Source organism: Electrona antarctica (assembly GCF_951216825.1).
Source record: "Electrona antarctica genome assembly, chromosome: 13".
In the NCBI taxonomy this organism is placed as follows: domain Eukaryota; kingdom Metazoa; phylum Chordata; class Actinopteri; order Myctophiformes; family Myctophidae; genus Electrona; species Electrona antarctica.
Window position 1 is genome coordinate 11,483,201 of NC_136794.1, and position 23,769 is coordinate 11,506,969.

Sequence of the window (23,769 nt, forward strand, 5' to 3'; positions counted from 1 at the left end):
AATGTAATGAGTCCCGGGATGCAGGGATGGTCTTTTAGATGAGTCCCAGCAGGGACATTTTATGAGTCCCACTTCAACAACGTTAGGAGTCATATTTCTCCATTTTAACTCCCATTTCATTTTATATGTTTATAATAACCATTTCTGCTTCGGTTTTCTACATGAATATAACCACATTATAACTAAAGCTAGCAAAAATAAACTAGAATAAAAAACAGTACAGTAGTGCATCCCGTGGATGCAGGGGTCGTTGTTTTATTGCGTCCCTTAACTATAAACTGCGTTTTGGGATGCAAAATGCACCCTATTTTAATCTCTGGAATCTGAAAGATGTCTTGATCGTATCACTTCACTACTACTGTACACAGTGTGTGTGTGTGTGTGTGTGTGTGTGTGTGTGTGTGTGTGTGTGTGTGTGTGTACACTGTAGGCGTAGTAGCAAAAAGTGCAGACATTCTTTTTTAGAATTGCATCTGTTTGCTGTCCTTTGTTTCAACAACATCAACTGAAACATTTCCACAGGATTTTTCTTTTGAATAACAAGAAACGAGACAAAGTCAAAACCTATCCTAGGTATAGCCTAAATGCTACATGCTTTGAAACAAGGGTTAATGGGAGAGCCGACGCTCAGCTGAGGTGAGTTACTGTCTGAGTAGCCTCGGAAACCCAGACGTTTTTATTTCCAAGGGAGAAAAAAAAAAGTCTGGGACCGAGTCCACTTCAATTCGGCATAGAGTAGCGCAAACGTTGATCACTCTCTGCTGATTTCTGATCGTCTGCACCTTTGTTAAATTGACGCACACACGCACACACACACACTCTCTCTCTGTCGCTCTAATTAATTCGTCTCATGTCGCGCAGCTGCGTCTAGATTCTCCTGGCGGATCCTGCCTATGCCATAGAAAGCATAGGTGGACCCCAGGCTACTGTCTGAGTCACTGACTGATGAAGTTTCACCATTGGATCAGAGGACTTGATGTTTATAATGGAGAAAAGTGTGGTTGGCATTTTGATAAAATCCTGCCACTCCACCCTGTGTGAAGTGTGAATGGTGTTGATAGTGATGTGGTGCAGACTGTTGAACCACAAAGACTATAAATAGGGTTTTGGTAGCCTATTTACTCTTACAAGATAATTGTGAAGAACTGGTATGAAATGGAGTAGCTAGCTACAAGTTGTCTGAACTCAATAACACCACACTAAAATGTCTGTTACTGTAACTGTAGGCCTATTAGGTCTCAAGTAATTGCTCCACATTGAACCAAGGCTATATGCTGGCATGAACAGCAAGCATATTCACAATAATTCACCATTAATACTTAAGAAACGTTAACTTGACGTTGGTCTAGTTTTTGGCTACCGTCTCCATGGGTGGCAATTTAAACTCGTCCCTGGCTCATCTCCACTAGCCATTGTTTTGATTACTTGGATGGCGTGAAGTGGCTATTTCTGGTACCCATCTGGTACCCATCTCTTACATCAGAACACTCGGCAGGTACCTCTGTATTATAATCAGAGCCCATGTGGGACAACGTGCTGTAAACACAAGCGGTGAGAGAGTGAGTGCTCTGTGATTCCACGTCTAATCAAAAGTTAGTGCTCTGTAGGCCCTGCCCCACCTCTCTGACACCCACTGCTCTGTGGTTTTGAGGCTCTGGCTTCCTTCCTCCAACAATCAAAGAAGCATCACCGCAGTCTTCTTTTCAGCATTTCTGCGTCTGCTTCTCGTGACTCGCGAGCACAGCTGTGTACAGCTGTACACAAAGTGAAGAGGGAGCAGAGGGGAGAGGATTTGCCTCCGGACCCTGTGGCGTATACGTAGTCTACGAAAAGTGATATCATGAGGATTGGTTGCTAAATGGATGGGCAAGAAGCACATTAGAGAGGAAATGAGTCTATTGTGGAAATCAATCTGTAGACTTTTTCCATCAGATTCAACAAAAGGAGAAACTGTGGGATGAGTCAGATGAAAAGAAAGTGCACTGTAGGAGTCACAAGGGGGCTACCGTTCCGTGTTTTATTCTCTGCCGCCACACGGTCACACAGGAAAAACAAGAGCACTTCAACAAGTCATGGACTGCATTCACACGGTGAGTACTACTCTCCTCTGTAAGCCATTAGTATGATGTTTTTCTGGTTCTCCCTATGCAAACTTAAAATGTGTTGGGTATCTATTGAGGGTTCCGATCTCTTGATGTGACCTCATTATTTTTGCACTAAATAAATAATTGTGCATTAGCTAATCTAACTGATCTTTGGATAAGATGTACCGTCTTAAACTAACCTTAGTTTTAAGGTCTACACAAGGTAAGATCCTCTATGTACACCGGCACGCAGCCGGGCTTTAACCCATTAAAGACGGAAACCCATTTTTGGGTTGTTGTTGCCATGTACAGTATACAGTATAGCAACATATTTCTACATTTTTGAATACATTATTTGAAGTTTTTCAGAAATCTTAGTTCGGAATTTAGAAGGTGTTTTAAAACCCAAACCACACCAATCCAGTTGCAACTATCCTTGCAACAAAACAGTTAAATCAACCGCACCACTGAAACTCCTTCCAACTGCCATTTGGGATAATGGTTGCAACTTAAATTGCAAGTATACCGGTAGTTGCATGGGGAATCATTGGTGTGGTTTGGGCTTTAGAATCGCCCTCAGGTCTAGATTGGTTAACCCATTTTGGGCGGGAACCCCTTTTGGTGTTTTAAACATTATGTTATAATTTAGCTATTGAAAAATAGCAGATCTACAAGTTCATAGCGCGCCACCGAGTGGCGTGCTATGAACTTAGAAGACTGAACTTAGAAGTCTGCTATGATTTAGAAGACTTTTTTTTTTAATTTCGACGTCAGGCCTGAATTGGTTAAGTTTGGTTGAGTAGAACTTCTTGCTTGAACAGCTGCTGAGATGGTCAGCTGGGCAGGCTAAGAGGGCAGGATTAATGTCCATCCAGTCTAAAACCACACAGCTGGCCCTCGGCCATCACATACACCAGCGCTAGAGAATGTGAGCTCTTCCCAAGAGGACTAGAACACCTCCAAAACACATTATACAGTAGTTAATCTGCTAATCATTATAGTAAATAAAACTATTGACTGGCCACATGAATAAAAAAAACCAAACAAATATTCATGTTTTCCCCTCTTTTTCCTCTGTGTAGTGCTGAGAAACTAATACCCAACATGATGGCCGCTTTGTTTCCGACCACCACGACTGCCACGAGCACGCATCGATCCCCGAACACCTCCCTTTTCCTCTTCACCGACGACGCCAACAGCAGCCAGGTGACCCCGATAATCACACCTGAACCCTGCGTTATGGACGACAGCTCACTGCGGGTGCCCCTGGCGGTTCTCTACTCGCTGCTCTTCGCCCTGGGTCTGGCCGGCAACCTGCTGGCCCTCTGTGTGTTCTTCAGCGTGCACTCCAAGCGGAACTCTGTCCGCGTGCTCCTCATCAACGTGGCCTTCGCGGACCTGCTGCTGGTGGTGTGTCTGCCCTTCAGAGTGCTCTACCACAGCCAGAACAACCGCTGGGACATGGGTCCCACCATGTGCAAGGTGGTGGGAAACCTCTTCTACATGAACATGTACATCAGTATCACGCTGCTGGGGCTGATCAGCGTCGACCGCTACCTGACCATCCAACAGGGCATGCAGTACCGGCCCAACGCCAGGAGATGGAGCACCGTTGCCTGTTCCGTCATCTGGGCCATGGCGTCGGTCACGTGTTTGGTGATGGTGTTCTCGAAGAAAGAGGGGGATGTTAGCAGGTTGGTGATATCTTTAATCAAACTAAAAATTATCATGTCTCAAAGTTTTACATTTGACGCAACAGTCCCTGTATGTGTATAGCGTGCTACCAGTATCACAAACTAATAGTCTATACTCTGTGTCTCGAATAGGTGTTTCCAATACAAAAACCTCCAGAATGCAAAGTGGAAAGCCTACATCAACCTCTCCCTAGTGGCCGTCTTCTGGTTCGTATTCTTCGCGCTCGTCGTGTCCTATGGGAAGATCGCCCTGAAGCTTTTAAGGACATCGCGGGAGAAACCGGACCTGCCTAACGCGCAGCGCTACAGCCGGACCGCCAAGAAGTCCTTCTTTGTCCTGTTTCTATTCACCATCTGCTTCGTCCCCTATCACCTGGTCAGGGTGTTCTATATATACTCCCAGATCACACACACGTCCTGTTTGCGGAGGGGTGTAGTCGACAAGGCCAACGAGGTGGCTCTACTGTTTTCCGCCCTGAGCAGTTGCCTGGATCCCGTTATGTACTTCCTGTTGTCCTCGTCCGTGAGGAAAGAGGTGCTGCGATTGGTAGGCAACATGTTAGTCGTACGAGAGGGCACGACCCTGGGGGGCAGCTCCACTGTTGATGTGGCGAATGGGAATAGGAATGCTGTCAGTGGCAGTGCACATGCATCAACTGGGAGTAGGAATGCTGTCATTGGACACTAGGCACTAGTTAAGTCAATAGTGTGCCAGGTCAATTGGAAATCACAACATACATATTCTGTTTGCAATGATATTCATTGTTTACGTTGTCTTTTTTTGCATTAATCCACGACCCCACAAAGGTTAGGAAATGGTCTGGCATACGTCTGGAAACTCAACAATCTGAAAAGATACCAACTGAAAAGTTATTGCAGATTCTGAGATGGCATGATATAACATTTGCCAAAAAAATGGTGGAGGTCCCAGATGACCATTAAATCATTGTCTTGGCACTAAGCAGTAAAAGTAAGTAAGTAGCCTTGGGACTCGGGAGCCATGTGGCCCATAGGCATAGCATAGGGCAGGAGCCTAGCTCCTGTTTCTGTAGCATGAGACGGCTTGATGCACAGTACACATGCTTCCTCTAGCCAAGATGTACAAGTCCACCACCTGGACATGAGTGGCAAGCAGGGAGGCATTGGGTCCCATTGTTAGTCTTTGGTATGACCAGGCCAGGGTCACAGTAGCAGGGATCAGCAATAACCTTGCTCTCGTGAAGATCAATGGACAGCAAGCAAAGACTATAAACAAAAAGGTCCACAGCACAACGGTCCTTGTGAGGTGCCAGACAACGGGGAACAATACTAGTAATGTAAACATGTATAGCCGTACACTCGTAGCTGCCAATGCCAAACGTTGATTGTGGACACAGAGAAGAAACCAACGTTTCGGACAGATGAACTGCCTTCTTCAGGCCCCTGAAGAAGGCAGTTCTTGTGTCCACAATAAACGTTTGGTATCGGCAGCTACGAGTGTGTGACCACAAGCAAATAATCATGAAACCAGCATCACAGAGGGAATTAAAAAAAACACATGGATGAAAACTCTGTATGCGCCAACATCTCTTGTTCTGCATCTTGTTCCTAAAATATGACAGATTATGTTGTTTTGACATTGATTTTATGTCATTTTGATCCTGACCTTGATAGTGATCTTGACCTTTGAGACCAAATAGTTTAACGATCTCTTTGAGGAAACCTACGCAGAATTACCACCACATTTCATGAAAATCCCCCCATGCATATTTTGTTATTTTGTTCACAGACATCCCACATTTCATGAAAATCCCCCCATGCATATTTTGTTATTTTGTTCACAGACATACACCGCATACACACAGACAGGAGTTATTACAAAACTGCACGTAATTATTGTGTAAACATTTTCTGCTGGCGTTCTCTTTATTTCTAACCATTAATTTGTGTGCTCAAGCACTGTTGAAATAAAAGCAGCAGATGAACAAAGTGAGCTCACAGCCATAGGACATGCTGATGCATTATGATGAAACCAAATGAAAGGGAATAGTGACTTTACAGACTTTATCAAGACAGTGGGTAGTCATCAGAAATTTTGATCAAAGAAACTTATGGAGAACAAGCCACATGTTTTATTAAGCATGGGTCTGTGGTGGTGGTGGCTGAATTTATAGATAGCCAAATATATGTATTATTGTGTATCGTCTGCCATGTCATTCAATGCTAGTCGGCCACTTTTCACATCAATGTACTAATTCTAACTCAACTGCAGCTGTCAATCTAACAGCTGAGCGGACTCCTCCATGCTCACTTTCATTCTGTCAGCGAATCTGTACTTGTGCAACTATTTGTGTGTCGCCCTTATCTCTAGTATACATCCTTATGACTATTGAGAATAGCATCTCTGTTAAGAGTGGCCTATAAGAACTGAGATTGGGGCTGTGGAGGCTTGTGCTCCGAGGGGCTGCCGGGTTCTTATGATCTCATCTGTATGCTGTTACTCTGCTTGAATCTTCCTAATAAATTGACTACACTTCACCCTGACTGGATATTAATAATATTTTCCATTCGTTTTTTTACCACTTCAGTCCTATTCAATAATGTTTGAAAAAAGCCAATCTACAGTACAAGCTCACAACAGCTTGTATAACTGCCATTTTGAACGTTTTCTCATATAATGACGTGCCCGAAATAGGCGCCGGTTTAAACCGGTTAAAATGCCACATCAAAATGTCACTGCTTTTGAGACCTGTGTCAAAGAAACACGATGCATTTTAAAGGGAGAGTTCATCCAAAAAAACTATAGCAGAGGTTCCCTATGGAGACACAAATAGGCTCCTTTGTGTCTCCATTAGGGAACCACTGCTGGTAATTAAATTATTGTCTTAGAAGTGTGACAAAAACAAAAACATATCCATGAATTCAAGTCTCCATGGGGTGAGTAATCAATAGGGGAAAAAAATCATTTTGGGGGTGAACTATCCATGTAAGACAACACAACTCGCATTGTATAACTTGATCATTTCTGGTTTTGTATGACAATCAGTTCAAATATGAATGTGATGATAAAGGCACAAAGGGAAATGTGAGCCCTCGTCTACAAAACCAACACTCTTTACTGCCCAACCAGTTAAAACAGCAGCACCGCCCCAAGGCAGATGATAAATGGACAATAGACAACATAGAAGAAATGACCATTGAAGAGTGCCCTCCACTGGCTTATGTCTAATGGTGCAATGGTTAGGGTTTCTAGTAGCAGGGGATTACTTCATATCTTCTGGCAACTGTGATACGTTACTTTATTGCTGCTTCAATGCATTAAAAGATTTGAAACTACTTTGTGAGTGTTGCTTTTTTTGACACCCACATTTTGCACACACACTTGTAACAAAAAAATCACACCCGTGTGAACTGAGTGGTGTAAGGTTTTATATAGCATGATCAGCTGTGGTCTGACGTAATGTCTGACGTAATGAAATAAGGTAAGGTATTATGTAGCCTGATCAGCTCTGATCTGACGTAATGAAATCACACCCGGATGTGATTTCACAACTGGCTTTTTCTGTGCAGAGAAAATGACCATGGTTGCTACAGTCATCCAGTTCACCCGGGTGTGATTTAATTACGTCAGAAATTATTTTGAACATAGCAACCATGCTCATTTTTTTCTGCACACAAAAGCCAGTTGTAGGAGTGGTTTACACCACTCAAAAATACTACTCTTGAATCTTGACCACATTATTGCAACTTTACTTGGTACAATTCCAGCCCGAGTCCTGAGATGAGACCTGTGTTGCTTGTCCCTCCTTCTCTCTACCATTTCTGCCTGTCTTTCTTATCTAAATAAATAAATACTGACCCCCAAAAGAATGTATTCATTCTCCAGTAAGCAATACTGTTACATACAGTACAAATAATAAATACAATTAGTGTAAAAAAAGAAAAGCAGCTGCATAGGAAGAAATAAATCATGTACAGTATGTAAATAAATCATGTCTCCTTTCTAGATGGTATTTCTCCTTTCTATCCAACAGGCCACAACAGGTGAGATTTAATTTGGCGCTCTCTGACAGGGCAGTAAGCAGTAAAGGGGCCCCCCAGGGGACAGTTAGTTCCTCCCTTTTGTTTACCCTATACACAAATGACTGTGTCAGCTCACAGTCCAATCAGTGTGTAGTCAAGGTACTGTGAAGGTACTGTAACACCAGTAACCTGGTGTGATGAACATCACTTACAAGTTAATGTAAGGAAACCTGAGGATATTGTAGTGGATCCCAGGTCTATAGGTGACCACACCACGATCACCATACATGGTCATGACATCAAACAGTGAACTTGAGAAAGCCCGGAGGGGCGAAACGTTGTTGTATTTATAGGTTGAAATAAAAAAGACGGGGAGCAGAATTATATTGTGTGCGGACATTCCACTTTTTTCTTCATTCATGACATCAAACAGGTCACCTCCTATAAATATCTAGGAGTGCACATGGATTTTGATATAAGCTGGCACTCCCATGTGACAAGTATGTGTGCAAAAATACACCAGCGCCTTCATTTTCTCCGGAGGCTCAGACTTTTTGGTGTAAGTAGAAACATTCTATAGAGCTAGTGTAGAGTCAATTCTAAGGTATGGTTAGGTATCACCAGTTGGTTTGGAAACCTAACTGTAAAGTACAAATCTGAGATCCTTAGATTAGCCAAAATGGCAGGGAAGATCATGGGTATGTCTTTGTCTACACCTCCGATCACCCCCCTGGTCATCTTTGAGCAGGCCACCATTGGACAGGTTAAGAGAATTGTGTCCGACCCCTCCCATGTACTATACCCTGAGTATCGGCTAATGCCATCAGGTAGGACGTACGAGGTCCATGTGTGCAAGTATAATAGGTACAACAAGCATTCCTTTGTCCCTCTGTCAATCACACTCCTTAACAGAGTCCTTGCAGAGGGCAGACAGGGTAGGGGTCGAATGTTTTGAGGTGATGTCCTTCCCCTCTTTTGCACTAGGTATGTTGGTGTGTGGTATTTAAATGTTGTACGAGTCACTGTGTGCCTTTGTTGTCTTGTATTGTGTAATGTATTGTATTGTATTATGCTGCAGGGCGGGTCCTTGGGGTCCAAGACAAATTTCTCATTCGGGTGACAAAATAAAGAAACCTTGAACCACAATTGATGTATGAACAAAGAAGCGATTCCTACCGTCTGCACTTGCCAGTGCAATTTACAAAAACATATTGTTCCACACAGGATTCTGGGTGGATTGAAACTAATTTCTAGTTGCAACATAGTGAATGGAATTATATCGCTACAATGTTCCAGAATTTCAAAATTTGGATTGTTTGTTGTTGTTGTTGAGTAGACAAAGACCAGATTAAGAATCTGCGCCCAGACTATAGGATCAGAATTGGATTAGAAGAAATGTTGGTGCTCACGTCAGATAATCCAGTAGTAGACGGCAGTTTATTGTCATCCATTTACATGTTGGGGGCATAATGAATTATGTATCAGAAATAAAAAAAATTGTAATGTATTACATTACTGTACCATCTATAACATGATACAAGTGAAACAATATACTACCACTGAAAGACAGACTGTCACTATGCCAAACCACACTCGCATTTCCCATGCTTTGTCATGTTGTCACTTCCACAATAATGCTTCACATACATGCATTACAAATGAATTGTAATGCAGTGTAAGCATTTCATCCAGTGCGGCTTACAAAAGGTTAGAGTAAGTGCCAAGAGCACTTGGCAAACAACAGGGCAAGTGGTGAATGGTCACAGCATTATCCCTTTTGACCTGAGATCAGATTCTAAAAATGTCTTCTACATCCTGACAGTTTTCTGAAAAAGCTATGTTTCTATGTCAGTCGTTCTTCGATTTTTCAAAAATAGCAGACCTACAAGCTCATAGCGCGCCACTCGGTGGCGCGCTATGAGCTTGTAGATCTGCTATTTTTCAATAGCTAAAGCATAACAGAATGCTAACACCAAAAGGGTTCCCGCCCAAAATGGGTTATATGAGATATATGAAACACATCTGCTGTAGCTACAGTATAGAGTTCTCAGCGACAGTATAATTCAAACTTCCTCTTCCCTATACTAGCAAATACAGTACGTACAACTTACAAGAAGCTTACTCATTCTGCCTTCCACTGCCAGTGAGTTTCTCATCTTCTGTGTGCATTTTGTTAGGGGAGTTGACGTTGAAAGACCTGCCGATTCCGAATGTAAATAGGACTCTTGTGATTGGTATGTATAAAGATTGGTATGTATGAAGATTGGTATGTATGAAGCAAAGAATTGATCAGAGTGCAGTGCCAATTTGTCAATTTAGAGTTGTCAAAGGTAAAAGTTTATGGCTTGTATGACAATCATTCAGATAATTACTTATTGATTATATGTTGGCATGATGTATTACATGAGGTATATAGTCAATTATGTATCACCTTCTGTATCACCTGTGTCAAAAAATATGCTGGACAATGTTGTTCAATGATGTTTTACATCTTCTTGGAGGAGGAAATGTTTCTCTATAAAAGTGACTATCAAATGGTCAGCATAACTAATTATTTACACTGCTCAGCTCATCCCAAATGACAATTTACATGTACATTGTATTTCTCAATATGGCTTTTCACAAATACTGTACATTTCACACTGGTATTTATTAACCTGCCCATTTACCATAAGTCCTAGGTTAAGCATTCGTACTTGAAAATCAAAGCCCAGGGATAACATGGTTTATATTGTAGACAACTCGAGCAGGATCTTTGGACAAAGACTTTTGCTTTTGCTTTTGTTCTAACCATGATTTCACTAGCGAACTTAACCCCAGTGATTTTGGGGATAACTGTGCTCTGGATGGGGGTTTAGGAAGGTTGTGGATATACCACTTTCAAAGGTGTAGGTGTGAATCTACTGTAAGCTCAGGGCTAACAGAAATGTAAGCCTGGACTAACAGGGGATGGTTTTCACCCATAGCTAAGTGTCGTGGGAAAAGACCTAATGCCTGTATTTCTCTCTCCCCCATGTAGCTCAATGGAGAATTCACCCTACTCGTCCCTGTTGGTTAACAGCTCCCTCTCAACCCCTGCATCCGACCCGGACTCCACGTTCTCCCTCTGTCCCACGCACGCCACCCTCACCTTCCTCACCTCCCTGTATGCTCTCCTCTTCCTCACCGGTCTCCCAGGCAACGCCCTGTCTTTGTGGGTGTTCCTGCATTGCATTCCCTCCAGAACACCCACTCACGTCTACCTGGGCCACCTGAGCTTTTCCAACCTGCTGCTGGTCCTCACCGCGCCCTTCCTGGCGTCCTACTACGCCAACGGTCTGTCGTGGCCACTGGACGGGTTCGCGTGCCAACTCGTCCTGCACGTCGCCACTCCGGTGCTCCACGTCAACATCTACATCGGCGTGGTCCTCCTCACCTGGGTGGCGCTCAACCGCTTCTCCACCCTCATCCAACACACGCACGCCACCAGGCCCAGTGCCTGCACCACCCTGCTGCCGCCCGGCGTCTTCGCCGGCCTGAAGAAGGCGTCCGTTGCGCGGGCCGTGTGCGCCACCGTCTGGGTGTTGTCGCTGGGGGCCATCGTTCCTGTGACGGTGTATTACTCCAAAAAGGAAGTCATGAGGGCAGCAGGGGGCGGAGCGGGAGGAGGAGCAAGGCAGGAGGTGTGTTACAGCCCAGCGGTGGAGATAGGGGGCAGTCTGTCCAGGGCGTCCACCGTGATCGCCGTGGCCGTGTTCTTCGTGTGCTTCCTGCTGGTGCAGATGTGCTACATGACGGTGTTGAGGCACATCAGGCGCTCACGCCGCAGCACAAAGATCACAGAGTCACAGAGGCTGCTGGCACGGGTGTTCCGGAACATCGTGGTCATCCAGGTGAATTGGTTTAGACTACTATGTACTGCATTTACCTGCCCAAATAAACAAACACTAACAGTGGCTATTAAAAAAAACACATTCCTTTGCAAATTTGGTTGAAATACCAAGGGAGTGTAACTGGAAATTTGAAAGGAAGAAATGATTCTGTTCATGTATCCATCGCAAATGTTCATTAAGATTAAGATTTATAGTGACTTTTATAGTCACTATAAATTTGAATGCACGATATTTGACTTTAATAATGAGAATTTCCTTGTCTTACTACAACTCTTGCCAGGTGGTTCTGATTGTATGTCTTCTACCACACCACATATTCAAGCCCATCTTTGTCTCTTTGGTCCAACAACAACAACAACGGACAGTTCCAGCACCACCCAGTCACACCACAGATCACCACCACTGTCATCCACTGTCCGGCCTCGTTGAGGTGAGCAAATAATGCCCTGTAAAGCAATGGGCATGCTTATTTACTGATCTATTCTATAGTACACGGACGGCGTCCATGGCTAGAAAAACAGGATGCAATATGTGGTACAGTATATGTAGAAAGATTTTTGAGTGGTGCAACCACCAGAGTGGTGGAACAGCAATGTCCTAACCTATGTGTGTGACTATGAGTACCAGTAGGGGCAAAAGTGGCGCTGTTGTGCCAGAAACACAGAGAGAGAGATAGTGCTGCACTGTTGCCTGTTAATGAGAGACAGAGAGAGAGAGAGAGAGAGGGGGGGGATGTTGCATCACTCAGTTCACACAGGTGTGCTTTTTTTATGCAAACAGTTTGCTATGGTGTGATACTCCTATAATCATTGTTAAAATTACATAGTCTGAAATAAATATGTATTTGTCTTTATCTTCCTCAAGTTGAAAAACTGTCTGCTCCTTCTGACTGCTCTGAGGGGTTCAGCTGACCCGGTGATGTACTTCCTGTTGGACAAGACCTTCCGCAAGCACGCCTTCAGTCTCTTCAGATGCTGGACACAACCCTCTGGCAGCCATTCATCTGGCTCAACGTCGGACAAAGCCAATGAGAAGACTAGGGCACTGCGGCAGGGACAGAAATCCTTCCAGTCCAGCCGAGTCTGCGAGTCTACGAGCTTGTAGATCTGCTATTTTTTGAAAAACATTGTGAAAACGTGTGCAAATCTTTTAATATATATTCTTTCACAGCGAACGTTGGTAACTCAATTTGCTTCTGGGGCATCCCCGGAACAACATATTTTCGGCTAAATAATTCTGGGGGTTTGAAGTTTGAGCACCACTGAAAAATATGTGTACTGCTCAGTGGGACAGCAAACTAAGAATTAAAAGTAATTTCACCACAAGCACAAATTTCCCAATGGGTTATGCACAAGGAACTTTGAAATTACGTTTCAGATCATGTTCAATTGATTGAATTCCTGTACATGTAAAGCTATTGAATGTTCATTAACGTGCACTTCTCAATACATTTCTGATCTTGTTTGCTGCTGCCTTTTATTGAGATTTAAAAATTATTCTTTTGCACTGTAAATGTACTGTTATTTTTATTTTTTACTGTATTCAAATGTCCTTTTTATATACTACCTTAGGGGGCCACATCCCCTATCACTATGACTCATCTGTGTCGTTATTTTTCTTAGATCAATTGTATGTTCCTGTTTTTTGTTGACTATTATTCTGTTGTATTTTGCTCGTCTGTTTTTATTTTCTGCATGTAAAGCACTTGAGTTTTCTCTGTGAGAAGTGCTATATAAATACAATTTACTACTTACTCAGACATAACTATAGAGTTCACTATGACTCGGACATAAACATATAAAGAGTTCCCATTGCAGCTACACCTACATGTAAATATGGTGCGTGTCATGCCGACTGTGACAGCATGACGTAACCGACTAACCGTGTCGTGACAGACTCTAACAATCACATAAGGATCCATATAAGGAGCTCCACGTCAAATGCGACCATATATGGAGTTCCGGGTTGACCATGGCTCTAACCTCTTGAGTATGGTTGATGCAACGTCCGGTATTTCAACATCATGTCAGACACAACAGAAACCATGTATTAGTGAGGCTATATACATCTTTTGTCCCCACATGTCTCATATTTGCCACTGACAATGAAAGGAGAAATTAGGTCATGTGTGCCTCAAATATGACGAAAAATCTGTGGCAACAAACGTTAAATGCCATTGACAATGAAGGGAAAATGTAGACGAACAAATCGGCTAACCAATCACATAAATTCAGTTGTTCATGAGATGATGATGTATGATGATAAGAGCGCCCCTCACTTCACACAGGGGTGATTTTTAGATGTCTCGTGATGGTCATCACATTTGGGAAAGTGGCTATGGCTGATTTTAGCCTAAAGATTGTTTTCCGTGCAAAACAAATGCTTGCAATGGGCGTGCGTTGTCTATCGGTAGGGGCGTTGTCTATCGGTAGGGGCATTGTCTATCGGTAGGGGTAATCTGCTTTTATGTTGGCGGCGATCTCCACTTCCCACTTGTCTCCGTTGTTGAGCAGCTTCTCCTTGTTATAGAGCAGCTCCTCGTGGGTCTCCGTGGCGAACTCAAAGTTGGGGCCCTCTACGATGGCGTCCACGGGACAGGCCTCCTGACAGAACCCACAGTAGATGCACTTGCTCATGTCGATGTCGTAGCGCGTCGTCCTCCTGCTGCCGTCGGCGCGCGTCTCCGCCTCGATGGTGATGGCCTGGGCGGGGCAGATGGCCTCGCACAGCTTGCAGGCGATGCAGCGCTCCTCTCCGGACGGGTACCGGCGCAAGGCGTGCTCCCCTCGGAAGCGGGGCGACAGAGGTCCCTTCTCAAACGGGTAGTTGATGGTGGCGGGTTCTCTGAACAGGTAACTCATGGTCATGCCCAGTCCTCTGAACAGCTCCGTCCACAGCAGTGTCTGGGCGGCGCGGTCCGTGATGGACCTGAGATCTGTGGGAACGTCCTGAGCATTCACATACTTGAATCCTTCCCACCGTGATGATACGGAGAACGCCCTCACTATACTCTGGCTGGCCGTAAAGGTGGCCGGCCTTGGCACAGAGTATAGTAAGCGCAGTGTCTTTAACATGCACTTGCTATTTGGATTCCTCAGAACAGCGGGATGGACCTGGCATGCACAAAGGACACCAAGGCTTATAGAAGTGTTTATATGGCGGTGTAGTCTCCATACATGGATACGTTACATTTGTGACATGGAGATTGTCAGGCGTCTTCACCGCTTGGAAATCTGCATATATGGGCATGTTACGTTTGTGACCTTAAAGGTCCACCTATGCATGATACGTTTGTGACCTTAAAGGTCCACCTATGCATGATACATTTGTGACATCCCACGCCAATTTTTGAGTGGTGTAAACCACTCCTACAACTGGCTTTGTTAGTTTACGTGTCTGTCCGTACCAAAAAAAATCACACCCGTGTGAACTGAGTGGTGTAAGGTCTGTCTGACGTAATGAAATCATGTCTGACGTAATGAAATCACACCCGGGTGTGATTTCATTACCTGGCTTTGTTTGTGCAGAAAAAATGAGCATGGTTGCTATGTTCACCCTGTTCACCCGGGTGTGATTTCATTACGTCATTACAACAGGGTGAACATAGCAACCATGCTCATTTTTTCTGCACAAAAAAGCCAGTTGTAGGAGTGGTTTACACCACTCAAAAATGAGCATGGTTGCTATGGTCACCCAGTTCACACGGGTGTGATTTCATTACGTCAGACATTACGTCAGACCACAGCTGATCAGTCTATATAAGACCTTACACCACTCAGTTCACACGGGTGTGATTATTTTTTATATACAGGTATAAGAAAGACTGCAAATGTTTTATTTCATCAATTTCCACCTGAAATTAAAGGACGCTTGAACAGGCTGCAGCCTGCAGGCAATCTGAAGGAAACATAAAGACGAAACATTTGAGTCTAACCTCACCGTCTATACAAGGGGAAAGTAGCGGAAGTGGCGTGCTGCAACCGCTATCACTGCCCCCACTTTCCACTGCTGTTTTTGCCCATTACATCTCTAATTATCACACGTCAGCAGCCACCACGTCTATAACGCACTTCAGCGTTGCGCCGTGCTATTGAGCGCTATTGACATTGCTCCCTACCATTTCTGCCATTTTTATTGTCTTTGCCCCATTTCGCCTCTGCAGCCAATCACAACGGACCGCTCCGGAAGGCAACGCCATTAGCCGATCATGTGACACAGTGCAATGCATGTTGGGTTACAGGTGCATGATGGGAAGACTTTTTGAGTGGTGTAAACCACTCCTACGACTGGCTTTGTTAGTTTACGTGTCTGTCTGTCTGTCTGTTCGTACCAAAAAATGAGCATGGTTGCTACGGTCACCCAGTTCACCCGGGTGTGATTTCATTACGTCAGACATGACGTAAGATCAGAGCTGATCAGGCTATATAAGACCTTACACCACTCAGTTCACAAGGGTGTGATTTTTGAGTGGTGTAAACCACTCCTACAACTGGCTTTTTTGTGCAGAAAAAATTAGCATGGTTGCTATGTTCACCCTGTTCACCCGGGTGTGATTTCATTACGTCAGACATGATTTCATTACGTCAGACGGGCTATCCTATATAAGACACCACTCAGTTCACACGGGTGTGATTTTTTAATTACTATTACTACTACTACTACTGCTGCTGCTGCTGCTGCTTGAAAATGCCCCACCCAGTTATTATGTCTGTGTCCCTTTTATGCCCATATTTGGAGTCATTTGTCAGGCATGCCCAGATATGGAGTATATGCAGATGTCAGAACAACAGTGTGATATCAGAATAGGCCAGCTCCATATATGGAAATATAGAGGTGATCAAGGCCTCGTGACATCACGTGATGTCATCAATATTAACAAATTAAATGCTCGTGCAATTAAATAACTGAGCTTGTGCAATTAAATATGAGCATGTGCGTGCACACGTACACACGCACACACACACACACACGAAAGGGGTTGTTCAAATTAGCCAAGCGAAGAATTTCCTTAAGTCACACTTGTTTACCCCAATCAATCTTGATCTTAATCAAAGGATTTTTCCCCCACTCATTTTCTCAGAGTAGCACTCCTCACCAAGTGATTACTGCAGTAATTCACATGATTCCCCAATTGTTCAGCCTCATTACGGTTACGGATGCCGATGGCCCATGAAAGTTATTTTATGTGCGTGCGTGTGTGCATACAGTATGTCAATATGTGTACGCGTGTGCCGATGTTCGTCTGCTGAGGCTGTGTGGTGGACAAAGTATTCAACAGTACTTGAGCAAAAGCACAGATACTAATGGTCAAATGTACTCCACTACTAGTAAAAGTAGCTCAGTCAAAATGTTGCTCGTGTAAAAAATACTTAAGTGCAAGTAAAAGTAAAAGTAGATTTTATATCAATGCATTGCTGTAATGTTTTCACAATGAATTTACAGAACCTTGTAAGCAGAGAGTTTGTTTTCGAACAAACTACATCGACAGAAAGCATTTGAAATGTACCGGTATGTTTTTTGAGCGGTGCCTAACCACTCCAATGAACAGCTGTGTGTGTCCCTATGTATGCATGTCTCCATGTCTATGTCTTTTGGAGTACGGACAGCTGCAATACCACTGGGTGACCTAAAGTGGCACTGTTGAGCAGCGTGGCTGTGTGTGTGTCTATGTACGGCATGTATGAATGTTCACACACACACACACACACACACACACACACACACACACACACACACACACACACACACACACACACACACACACACACACACACACACACACACACACACACACACACACACACACACACACACACACACACACACACACACACACACACACACACACACACACACACACACACACACACACACACTGTTGTGATTCGTTTTTTGTCTGAAATCCCGAAATCTCAAACATGGGCGTCAGATAAGGCCATGGGTGTTTGTCAGGCTGATGAGACGATCAGCGTGCATGCGTGTGCATGCGTGTGCATGCGTGTGCTGTGGAGGCTCAATGTCAGGATGTTCTGACATCACAAGGCCCACTGCTTGCCATTAGGGAAACCATTAGCTTTGACCATGTAGCCACCCATTATCACACAAACAGCACCAGCGAGGCTGCTAATAGCCCCCTGTGTGAAACAGGAACGGGGCCTGAGTGGACTGCTGCAATTTTACCTTGTAAAAATAGCTGACATTCAAGTGCCCAATGGGGAAATAAGACCCTTCCCTGGATCCCTTAATTCAAGACATTCATATGGAGAATGTGACATTTGCTCCGGAAGCGAGACTTAACAGTGCAGAGAAGAGAGACTGACACAGATGCAGCGAGCCAGGCAGACAGACTGTTGATGGTAAGATTGACTGAAAGACGGACTGATTGACTGCTTTATAGATGCTTTAAAGGCTTCGGCTGATTTATCTGAGTGATCAACAGACACCCAGATCCGTCTAGACAGATGAATCGAGCATACAGTAGACACAGAATAAACCCATGGGAAGATCAGATCTTTCCTGCAGCGTCTGGTTCCGTTTTCTGCCCCAAAACAACTACTCAGCATCTCCAACTCACACCTCCTTGTCTTAAACAACCCCCATGGAAGACAGGATCAGATAAACATCAGGTTCTAACCCGTCAACACCAGGAAAGAATCTGTTCTCAAAAATAGCAGATATACAAGCTCACAGCGTGCCATTTAGTGAAAAATCCTGAAGGTGTTTGAAAAAGGTTTTAATAATTTTTCTCTTCAGGGGGTCCCTGGCACAAATCATTTACAGATGGGGGTCCATGGCCAAATACATATAATTTTGGGGGTCCTCGGCATAAAAGTGTTTGAGAATCACTGATTTTGAGGGCATTCGTAGACTCGGCCTCAGGCCTAAATGGGTTAAGAGAAGAGGACTCATGTCCAACACAAGCACACATTTTCTCTGTACTAATTGGAACCTTCTTGTCTGCCATTGTTTACTTCTTTTCACAATTACAGCATCTGAATCTGATATGCGCCATTAGGTACCATAAGTCAGAGCGTGTGTGTGTGTGTGCGCACGTGTGCGTGTCTCTATAAAGTGTGTGTTCTGGTCAGTTGAAGCAAAAGTTATACTAATTACCTGTTAGATGAATGTCAGACTAGCATCTTCTACAAAGCAAATAACAGCTTCATTAACCTATCATAACAACACATGCACACACTTAATTATAGACTAAGCAGGGGTCAACTGTCTTTCTGATATGAAGCATTTAGCAGAAATAGCATTAAGAGCAGTGGTGTCATGCTCGTAGAGCGCAGTACCACACCGTGGTACCAGTAATTTTTTGACGGTGACCCCCCCCCCCCCCCCCCCCTAAGCATGCATACTTACAGCAGTAGGCTGCTATGGTTTCCAGTAGGCTACTGCTGCTGTGTGGTCTTCTGCACACAAGAAGAATGCCTCGATCCTTCAGAACAGATTCATTCGTCCAAAGCAAACTTTTTAGTTTTGCTAGTGTGCAGTAAAGATGTTTGTCCGACTAATTTAAGTCTACTTTTGAGTTTGTGTCTAAAACTCTCATACACTATTTAACAATATAGGCTTAGGCTATATCAGCTGTTCTGTGTTCTGCGATATCAGCTATATCAGCTGTTCTGTGTTCTGCGATGCGCACGTGCACACATGTGTGCGTGCACGTGGGCGTCATTAACCCATTTTGGGCGGGAACCCCTTTTGGTGTTTTAAACATTATGTTATAATTTAGCTATTGAAAAAAAGCAGATCTACAAGCTCATAGCGCGCCACTCGGTGGCGCGCTATGAGCTTGTAGATCTGCTATTTTTGAAAAATTGTGAAAATATTTATTTCAGAAAACTGGAGGATTTAGAAGATTTTTTTTTAATTTTGAGGTCAGGCCTAAATGGGTTAAAACACTGTGGTACCAGTAAAAAAAACCACCATGACACCACTGACTAAGAGCCATGGCACAACAAGCATTTACATTTCCATCTACATGCAGCGACAGCATGCAGAGTTTCAGATAACCTGAACTACCAGTGATATAATAGTCTGCTCTCCTTCCATCAGCAATTCTGACAACTCACGCCATCACAGCAGTACACCCGTTAAAAAGGAGCAATGTGGGGGTTTTTATTCCTGTTCCGTGTTTACAGTAAAGGCATAATCATGTTAATGAATTCCTTAACCTACTGCAAGTACAGTATGCATTAACCCATTTTGGGCGGGAACCCCTTTTGGTGTTAGCATTATGCTTTAGCTATTGAAAAATAGCAGATCTACAAGCTCATAGCGCGGCACCGAGTGCCGCGCTACGAGCTTGTAGGTCTGCTATTTTTTTTAAATCGTGAAAATGCGGCACAAATCTTTGAATATATTCTTTCAGAGTGAACGTTTTTAACTCAAAGGGGTTCCTGGAACAACATATTTTCAGACGGGGGTCGGTGGCCAATTACATATCATTTTTGGGGTCCTTCACATGAAATATTGAGCACCACTGATACAGAAACATGGGTATTTCAGAAAACTGTTAGAATTTAGAAGACATTTTTTTCAGGCCTAAATGGGTTAGTGTGTCCCTATTTGCGTATCAAAGATAGCGTTGCAAAACGCAAGACATTTCGGGGAGCCCGCATCACACATGCATTCCAGCGGCTACTGTGAAAACACAATCTTCTTTTTTAAAAACCATCTGGGCCTGTTGGAGCTGGTATTCAGGTGGACCTGAATACCAGCTCTGCATTCAAAACTTGGGAGAGTGGGATAATCAGATGCTATCATTTTGGATTGCCTCCGCATTGCTGTGCTCATCTCTATGCAAACTCCAACACACACACACACACACACACACACACACACACACACACACACACACACACACACACACACACACACACACACACACACACACACACACACACACACACACACACACACACACACACACACACACACACACACACACACACACACACACACACACACACACACACACACACAGGATTGCAGCAGTCTTCAGTGGAGGTCTGTGATGAGGCAATTGTAGAACGGTAAACACTGCGAGACAAACAACGTCTCAGTGATTTATGAACGTCAGGATTCAAGTGAATTCAGTGACTTTGACTTTCATCTGTGACTGTGGCTGACTCAAACCTATCCATATTCAACAAGGACACACACAAACACACTGTGTTTGTGTGTGTGTGTGTGTGTGTGTGTGTGTGTGTGCGTCTGTGTGTGTGTGTGTGTGCGTCTGTGTCTTTGTGTGTGCACGCACACGACTACATGTTTCCAACGCTATCCCACGTGGTGCGCATAAATCCGAGGCGGTGGATCTGATAAAGCAGAGACAGGACACTTGCTGCAGTCAATGTTTAAATGGTGATAAAGGAAGTGAAAGCCACCCTGTGTGCCAAGGTCAAAACCCACAAAGTTAAGCCTACGTTAACCATACATCCATCTTCAACCGCTTATCCGTAGTCGGGTCACGGGGGGCAACAGCTCCAGCGGAGAGCTCCAGGAGTCTCCTTCCAGTGGGTCGTGCATCGTCGAGGACCTCCCTAGGGAGACGCTCGGGAGACATCCTTACTAAATGCCCGAACCGTCTAAGTTGGCTCCTTTCCAAGCGAAGAAGCAGCGGGTCTACTCGCGTGACTGAACTTCTCACCCTGCGTTAGTTATACTTAATTGTGCATGGGTGTCACACACCAAGAGTATACAGGCTCACACAACACATCTCAACTAAGTTTAACTCGGGCATCATTCAACTCACTTGTAGTCTTCTTCATCATATTGATGAGTTTTATCTTGACTTCTAGAGTCTAGAGCAGGGGTGCCCAAAAGGTAGATCGCGATCTACCAGTAGATCACAAAGGCTGTGCAGGTAGATCACATGACATATTTAATTTAAATATAAAAACATTTTTTGGCATCTGCCACTTGAATTAAGTTGACTTGATTGATTAACTGACATAAAAAAGGGCCTTGTCAGCTCAAACCCATAATGCAATACTTTGTTTTCAAGAGTGTTGCTGTGCACAAATGTCGGTAGATTACAAATGAAATACAAAAAAACTCTAGGCCTACCTATTCCATTTATCCCCTTTCCCATTCCAAGTGTATTTGTCTTAAATATAATGCCAGCGCCGCTATTCCAAAGCCATTTTCAGCAATGGTATTATAATGTTTTCATTGGGTAGATCTTGTTGAGCTGGTCATTTTGAAAGTAGCTCTCAAGTCAAAAAGTGTCTCTAGAGTAGACTCTAGAGTAATATCTACATTGTTTAGCATTAACTGGAAATGAAATGCTACATTTGCACATTTGCCATCTGGTGCACTCGTGATATTGTTTTATGTCCACAATCTGTCCGCAACGTACCATGTACTGTTTTTGAAAAAATATTGGCTGCAATCATAATCCACCTCCATAGAGTACATGCTGTCCCTTGTTGCTGTTGCATATGGTCCGACAATAAACAATGCAGTATCGTGTTGTCAGTGTCATACACAAATATAAATATATTGAACTACAACAAACACAACCAGATGGTAATGGATTCATGGAGAAAGATAGCACACAGTTTGTCCACTGACAGGGCGCACAAGGCACTCTAGTGGCCAAAATATGAGGTAAAATCCAGATGGGTTGGAAAACACAGCATGATACATTGAAGTACGTACAGTTGTGACAGAAGCCTGCCGATGAAATCAGTCAGAAAACAGGCCTTGGACATTGCAGGTTTATGTAACGTTATCAAAGCAGTGTCTGGGACAGTAAATACAATTGAAATACAAATAAAATAAACTATCTCAGCGAAGAGTAACTTGTGCACTGCTGAATTCACTCAGTATCATTGCTGTGTTCAGTATGATACAGTGTGTGAACATTATTCATTCTGTAATTCTACCTAGTTGGCAGGACAGCTACAGCGGTCAACACAATTTACACACAAACAGCAAAACACCACCCGGAGAGAGAGATTCTGACCATGGACAGAATGAAAACCTAATACAGCACAGGTGTAAATCAAAACCCACAGTGCAGCAACGGCAGCAGCAGCACTTGGCTACTGTCTGGCAGTAAAGTATGGCAGAAATACGAGACGGGAAAGGCTGTAAAAAATTGTGAATGGAAGAGATACAGTGCAAGTCAAACGACCACTCCCTCTTTCCTCCTCCGTCGCGCACACACACACACACGCACACGCACACACACACGCACACGCACGCACACGCACGCGCGCACACACACACACACGCAGCGGGCTCTTGTCCTCCCATGCCCCTGAACTGACTGACTGGCAACCTCATTACTCACACAGAGACAATGGAATGGTGAGGGCTCAGCCGGGGGGAGCCAGGGCAGGGCATGGAGAATAGAAAGCAGGGTGAGGACAGAGGAGAGGACAGACGGAGAGATAGCACTCTATAGGTCCAGATGACTAATACAGTATGCCAGCCATGCTTTAGCCCATTCTGGGCGGGAACCCCCCTTTTGGTGTTTTAACTAAGCATTATGTTATACTTTTAGCTATTGAAAAATAGCAGATCTACAAGCTCGTAGCGCGCCACCGAGTGGCGCGCTACGAGCTTGTAGGTCTGCTATTTTTTGAAAAATCTTGAAAATGTGGCTCAAATCTTTGAATGTATATTCTTTCAGAGCGAATGCTTTTAACTCAAATCTTTGCTTCTGAGAGGTTCCTGGAACAACATATTTTCAGATGGGGGTTGGTTGGTGGCCAATTACATATAGTTTTTGGGGTCCTTGACATGAAATATTGAGCACCACTGATACAGAAACATGAGGTTTTTCTGAAAATTGTCATAATTTAGAAGACATTTTTTTAAATTTCGACGTCAGGCCAAAATGGGTTAGAGAGAGATAGTGATCCACAGGCTGGGAGCCGACGGACTGCGGCCGTATAATATGCATGGCGAGTCTCCGGGATAGGCAATAAAACACGTATACAAAAGGAGCCACCACTATAGCAGGCTCCCCGAGTGTGATATAAAAAACCATTAAATCCACAGTCACGGAGGAGAGCTGCCAGGGGAATTGTGTTTCACTCTGCTTATTTGTTGAATGTTGAGAGCGAGACGCAGACAGAGGAGATGAGAGGTGGTTCG

The 23,769-nt window shown here is 44.0% G+C and overlaps 4 protein-coding genes across 16 annotated transcripts in view; 2 read left to right on the forward strand and 2 right to left on the reverse strand.

Annotated features, from left to right (window-relative positions):
- The window catches only part of caska (calcium/calmodulin-dependent serine protein kinase a), a 143,227-nt gene that overhangs the window by 42,945 nt on the left and 76,513 nt on the right, over window positions 1-23,769 (reverse strand). The gene's annotated exons all lie outside the window — the stretch shown is intronic.
- gpr34b (G protein-coupled receptor 34b) lies at window positions 1,772-6,284 on the forward strand. Its single transcript, XM_079518342.1, has 3 exons — window positions 1,772-2,090; window positions 3,167-3,778; window positions 3,911-6,284. The coding sequence occupies exons 2-3, from the start codon at window positions 3,189-3,191 to the stop codon at window positions 4,464-4,466; spliced, it is 1,146 nt and encodes a 381-aa protein (XP_079374468.1). The 5' UTR covers window positions 1,772-2,090; window positions 3,167-3,188; the 3' UTR covers window positions 4,467-6,284.
- On the forward strand, window positions 10,804-12,870 carry gpr82 (G protein-coupled receptor 82; the record flags this gene model as incomplete). Its single annotated transcript, XM_079518628.1, has 3 exons — window positions 10,804-11,652; window positions 11,933-12,082; window positions 12,517-12,870. The coding sequence occupies 3 exons, from the start codon at window positions 10,804-10,806 to the stop codon at window positions 12,754-12,756; spliced, it is 1,239 nt and encodes a 412-aa protein (XP_079374754.1). The 3' UTR covers window positions 12,757-12,870.
- Window positions 14,094-14,726, reverse strand: LOC306935716 (NADH-ubiquinone oxidoreductase subunit 8-like; the record flags this gene model as incomplete). Its single annotated transcript, XM_079518894.1, has 1 exon — window positions 14,094-14,726. The coding sequence occupies one exon, from the start codon at window positions 14,724-14,726 to the stop codon at window positions 14,094-14,096; it is 633 nt and encodes a 210-aa protein (XP_079375020.1).

Coding starts and splice junctions, on each gene's coding strand:
- gpr34b (XM_079518342.1), top strand. CDS start 3,189: ATGATGGCCGCTTTGTTTCCGACCACCACGACTGCCACGAGCACGCAT. Junction 3,779..3,910: donor AAAGAGGGGGATGTTAGCAG/GTTGGTGATATC, acceptor TGTCTCGAATAG/GTGTTTCCAATACAAAAACC.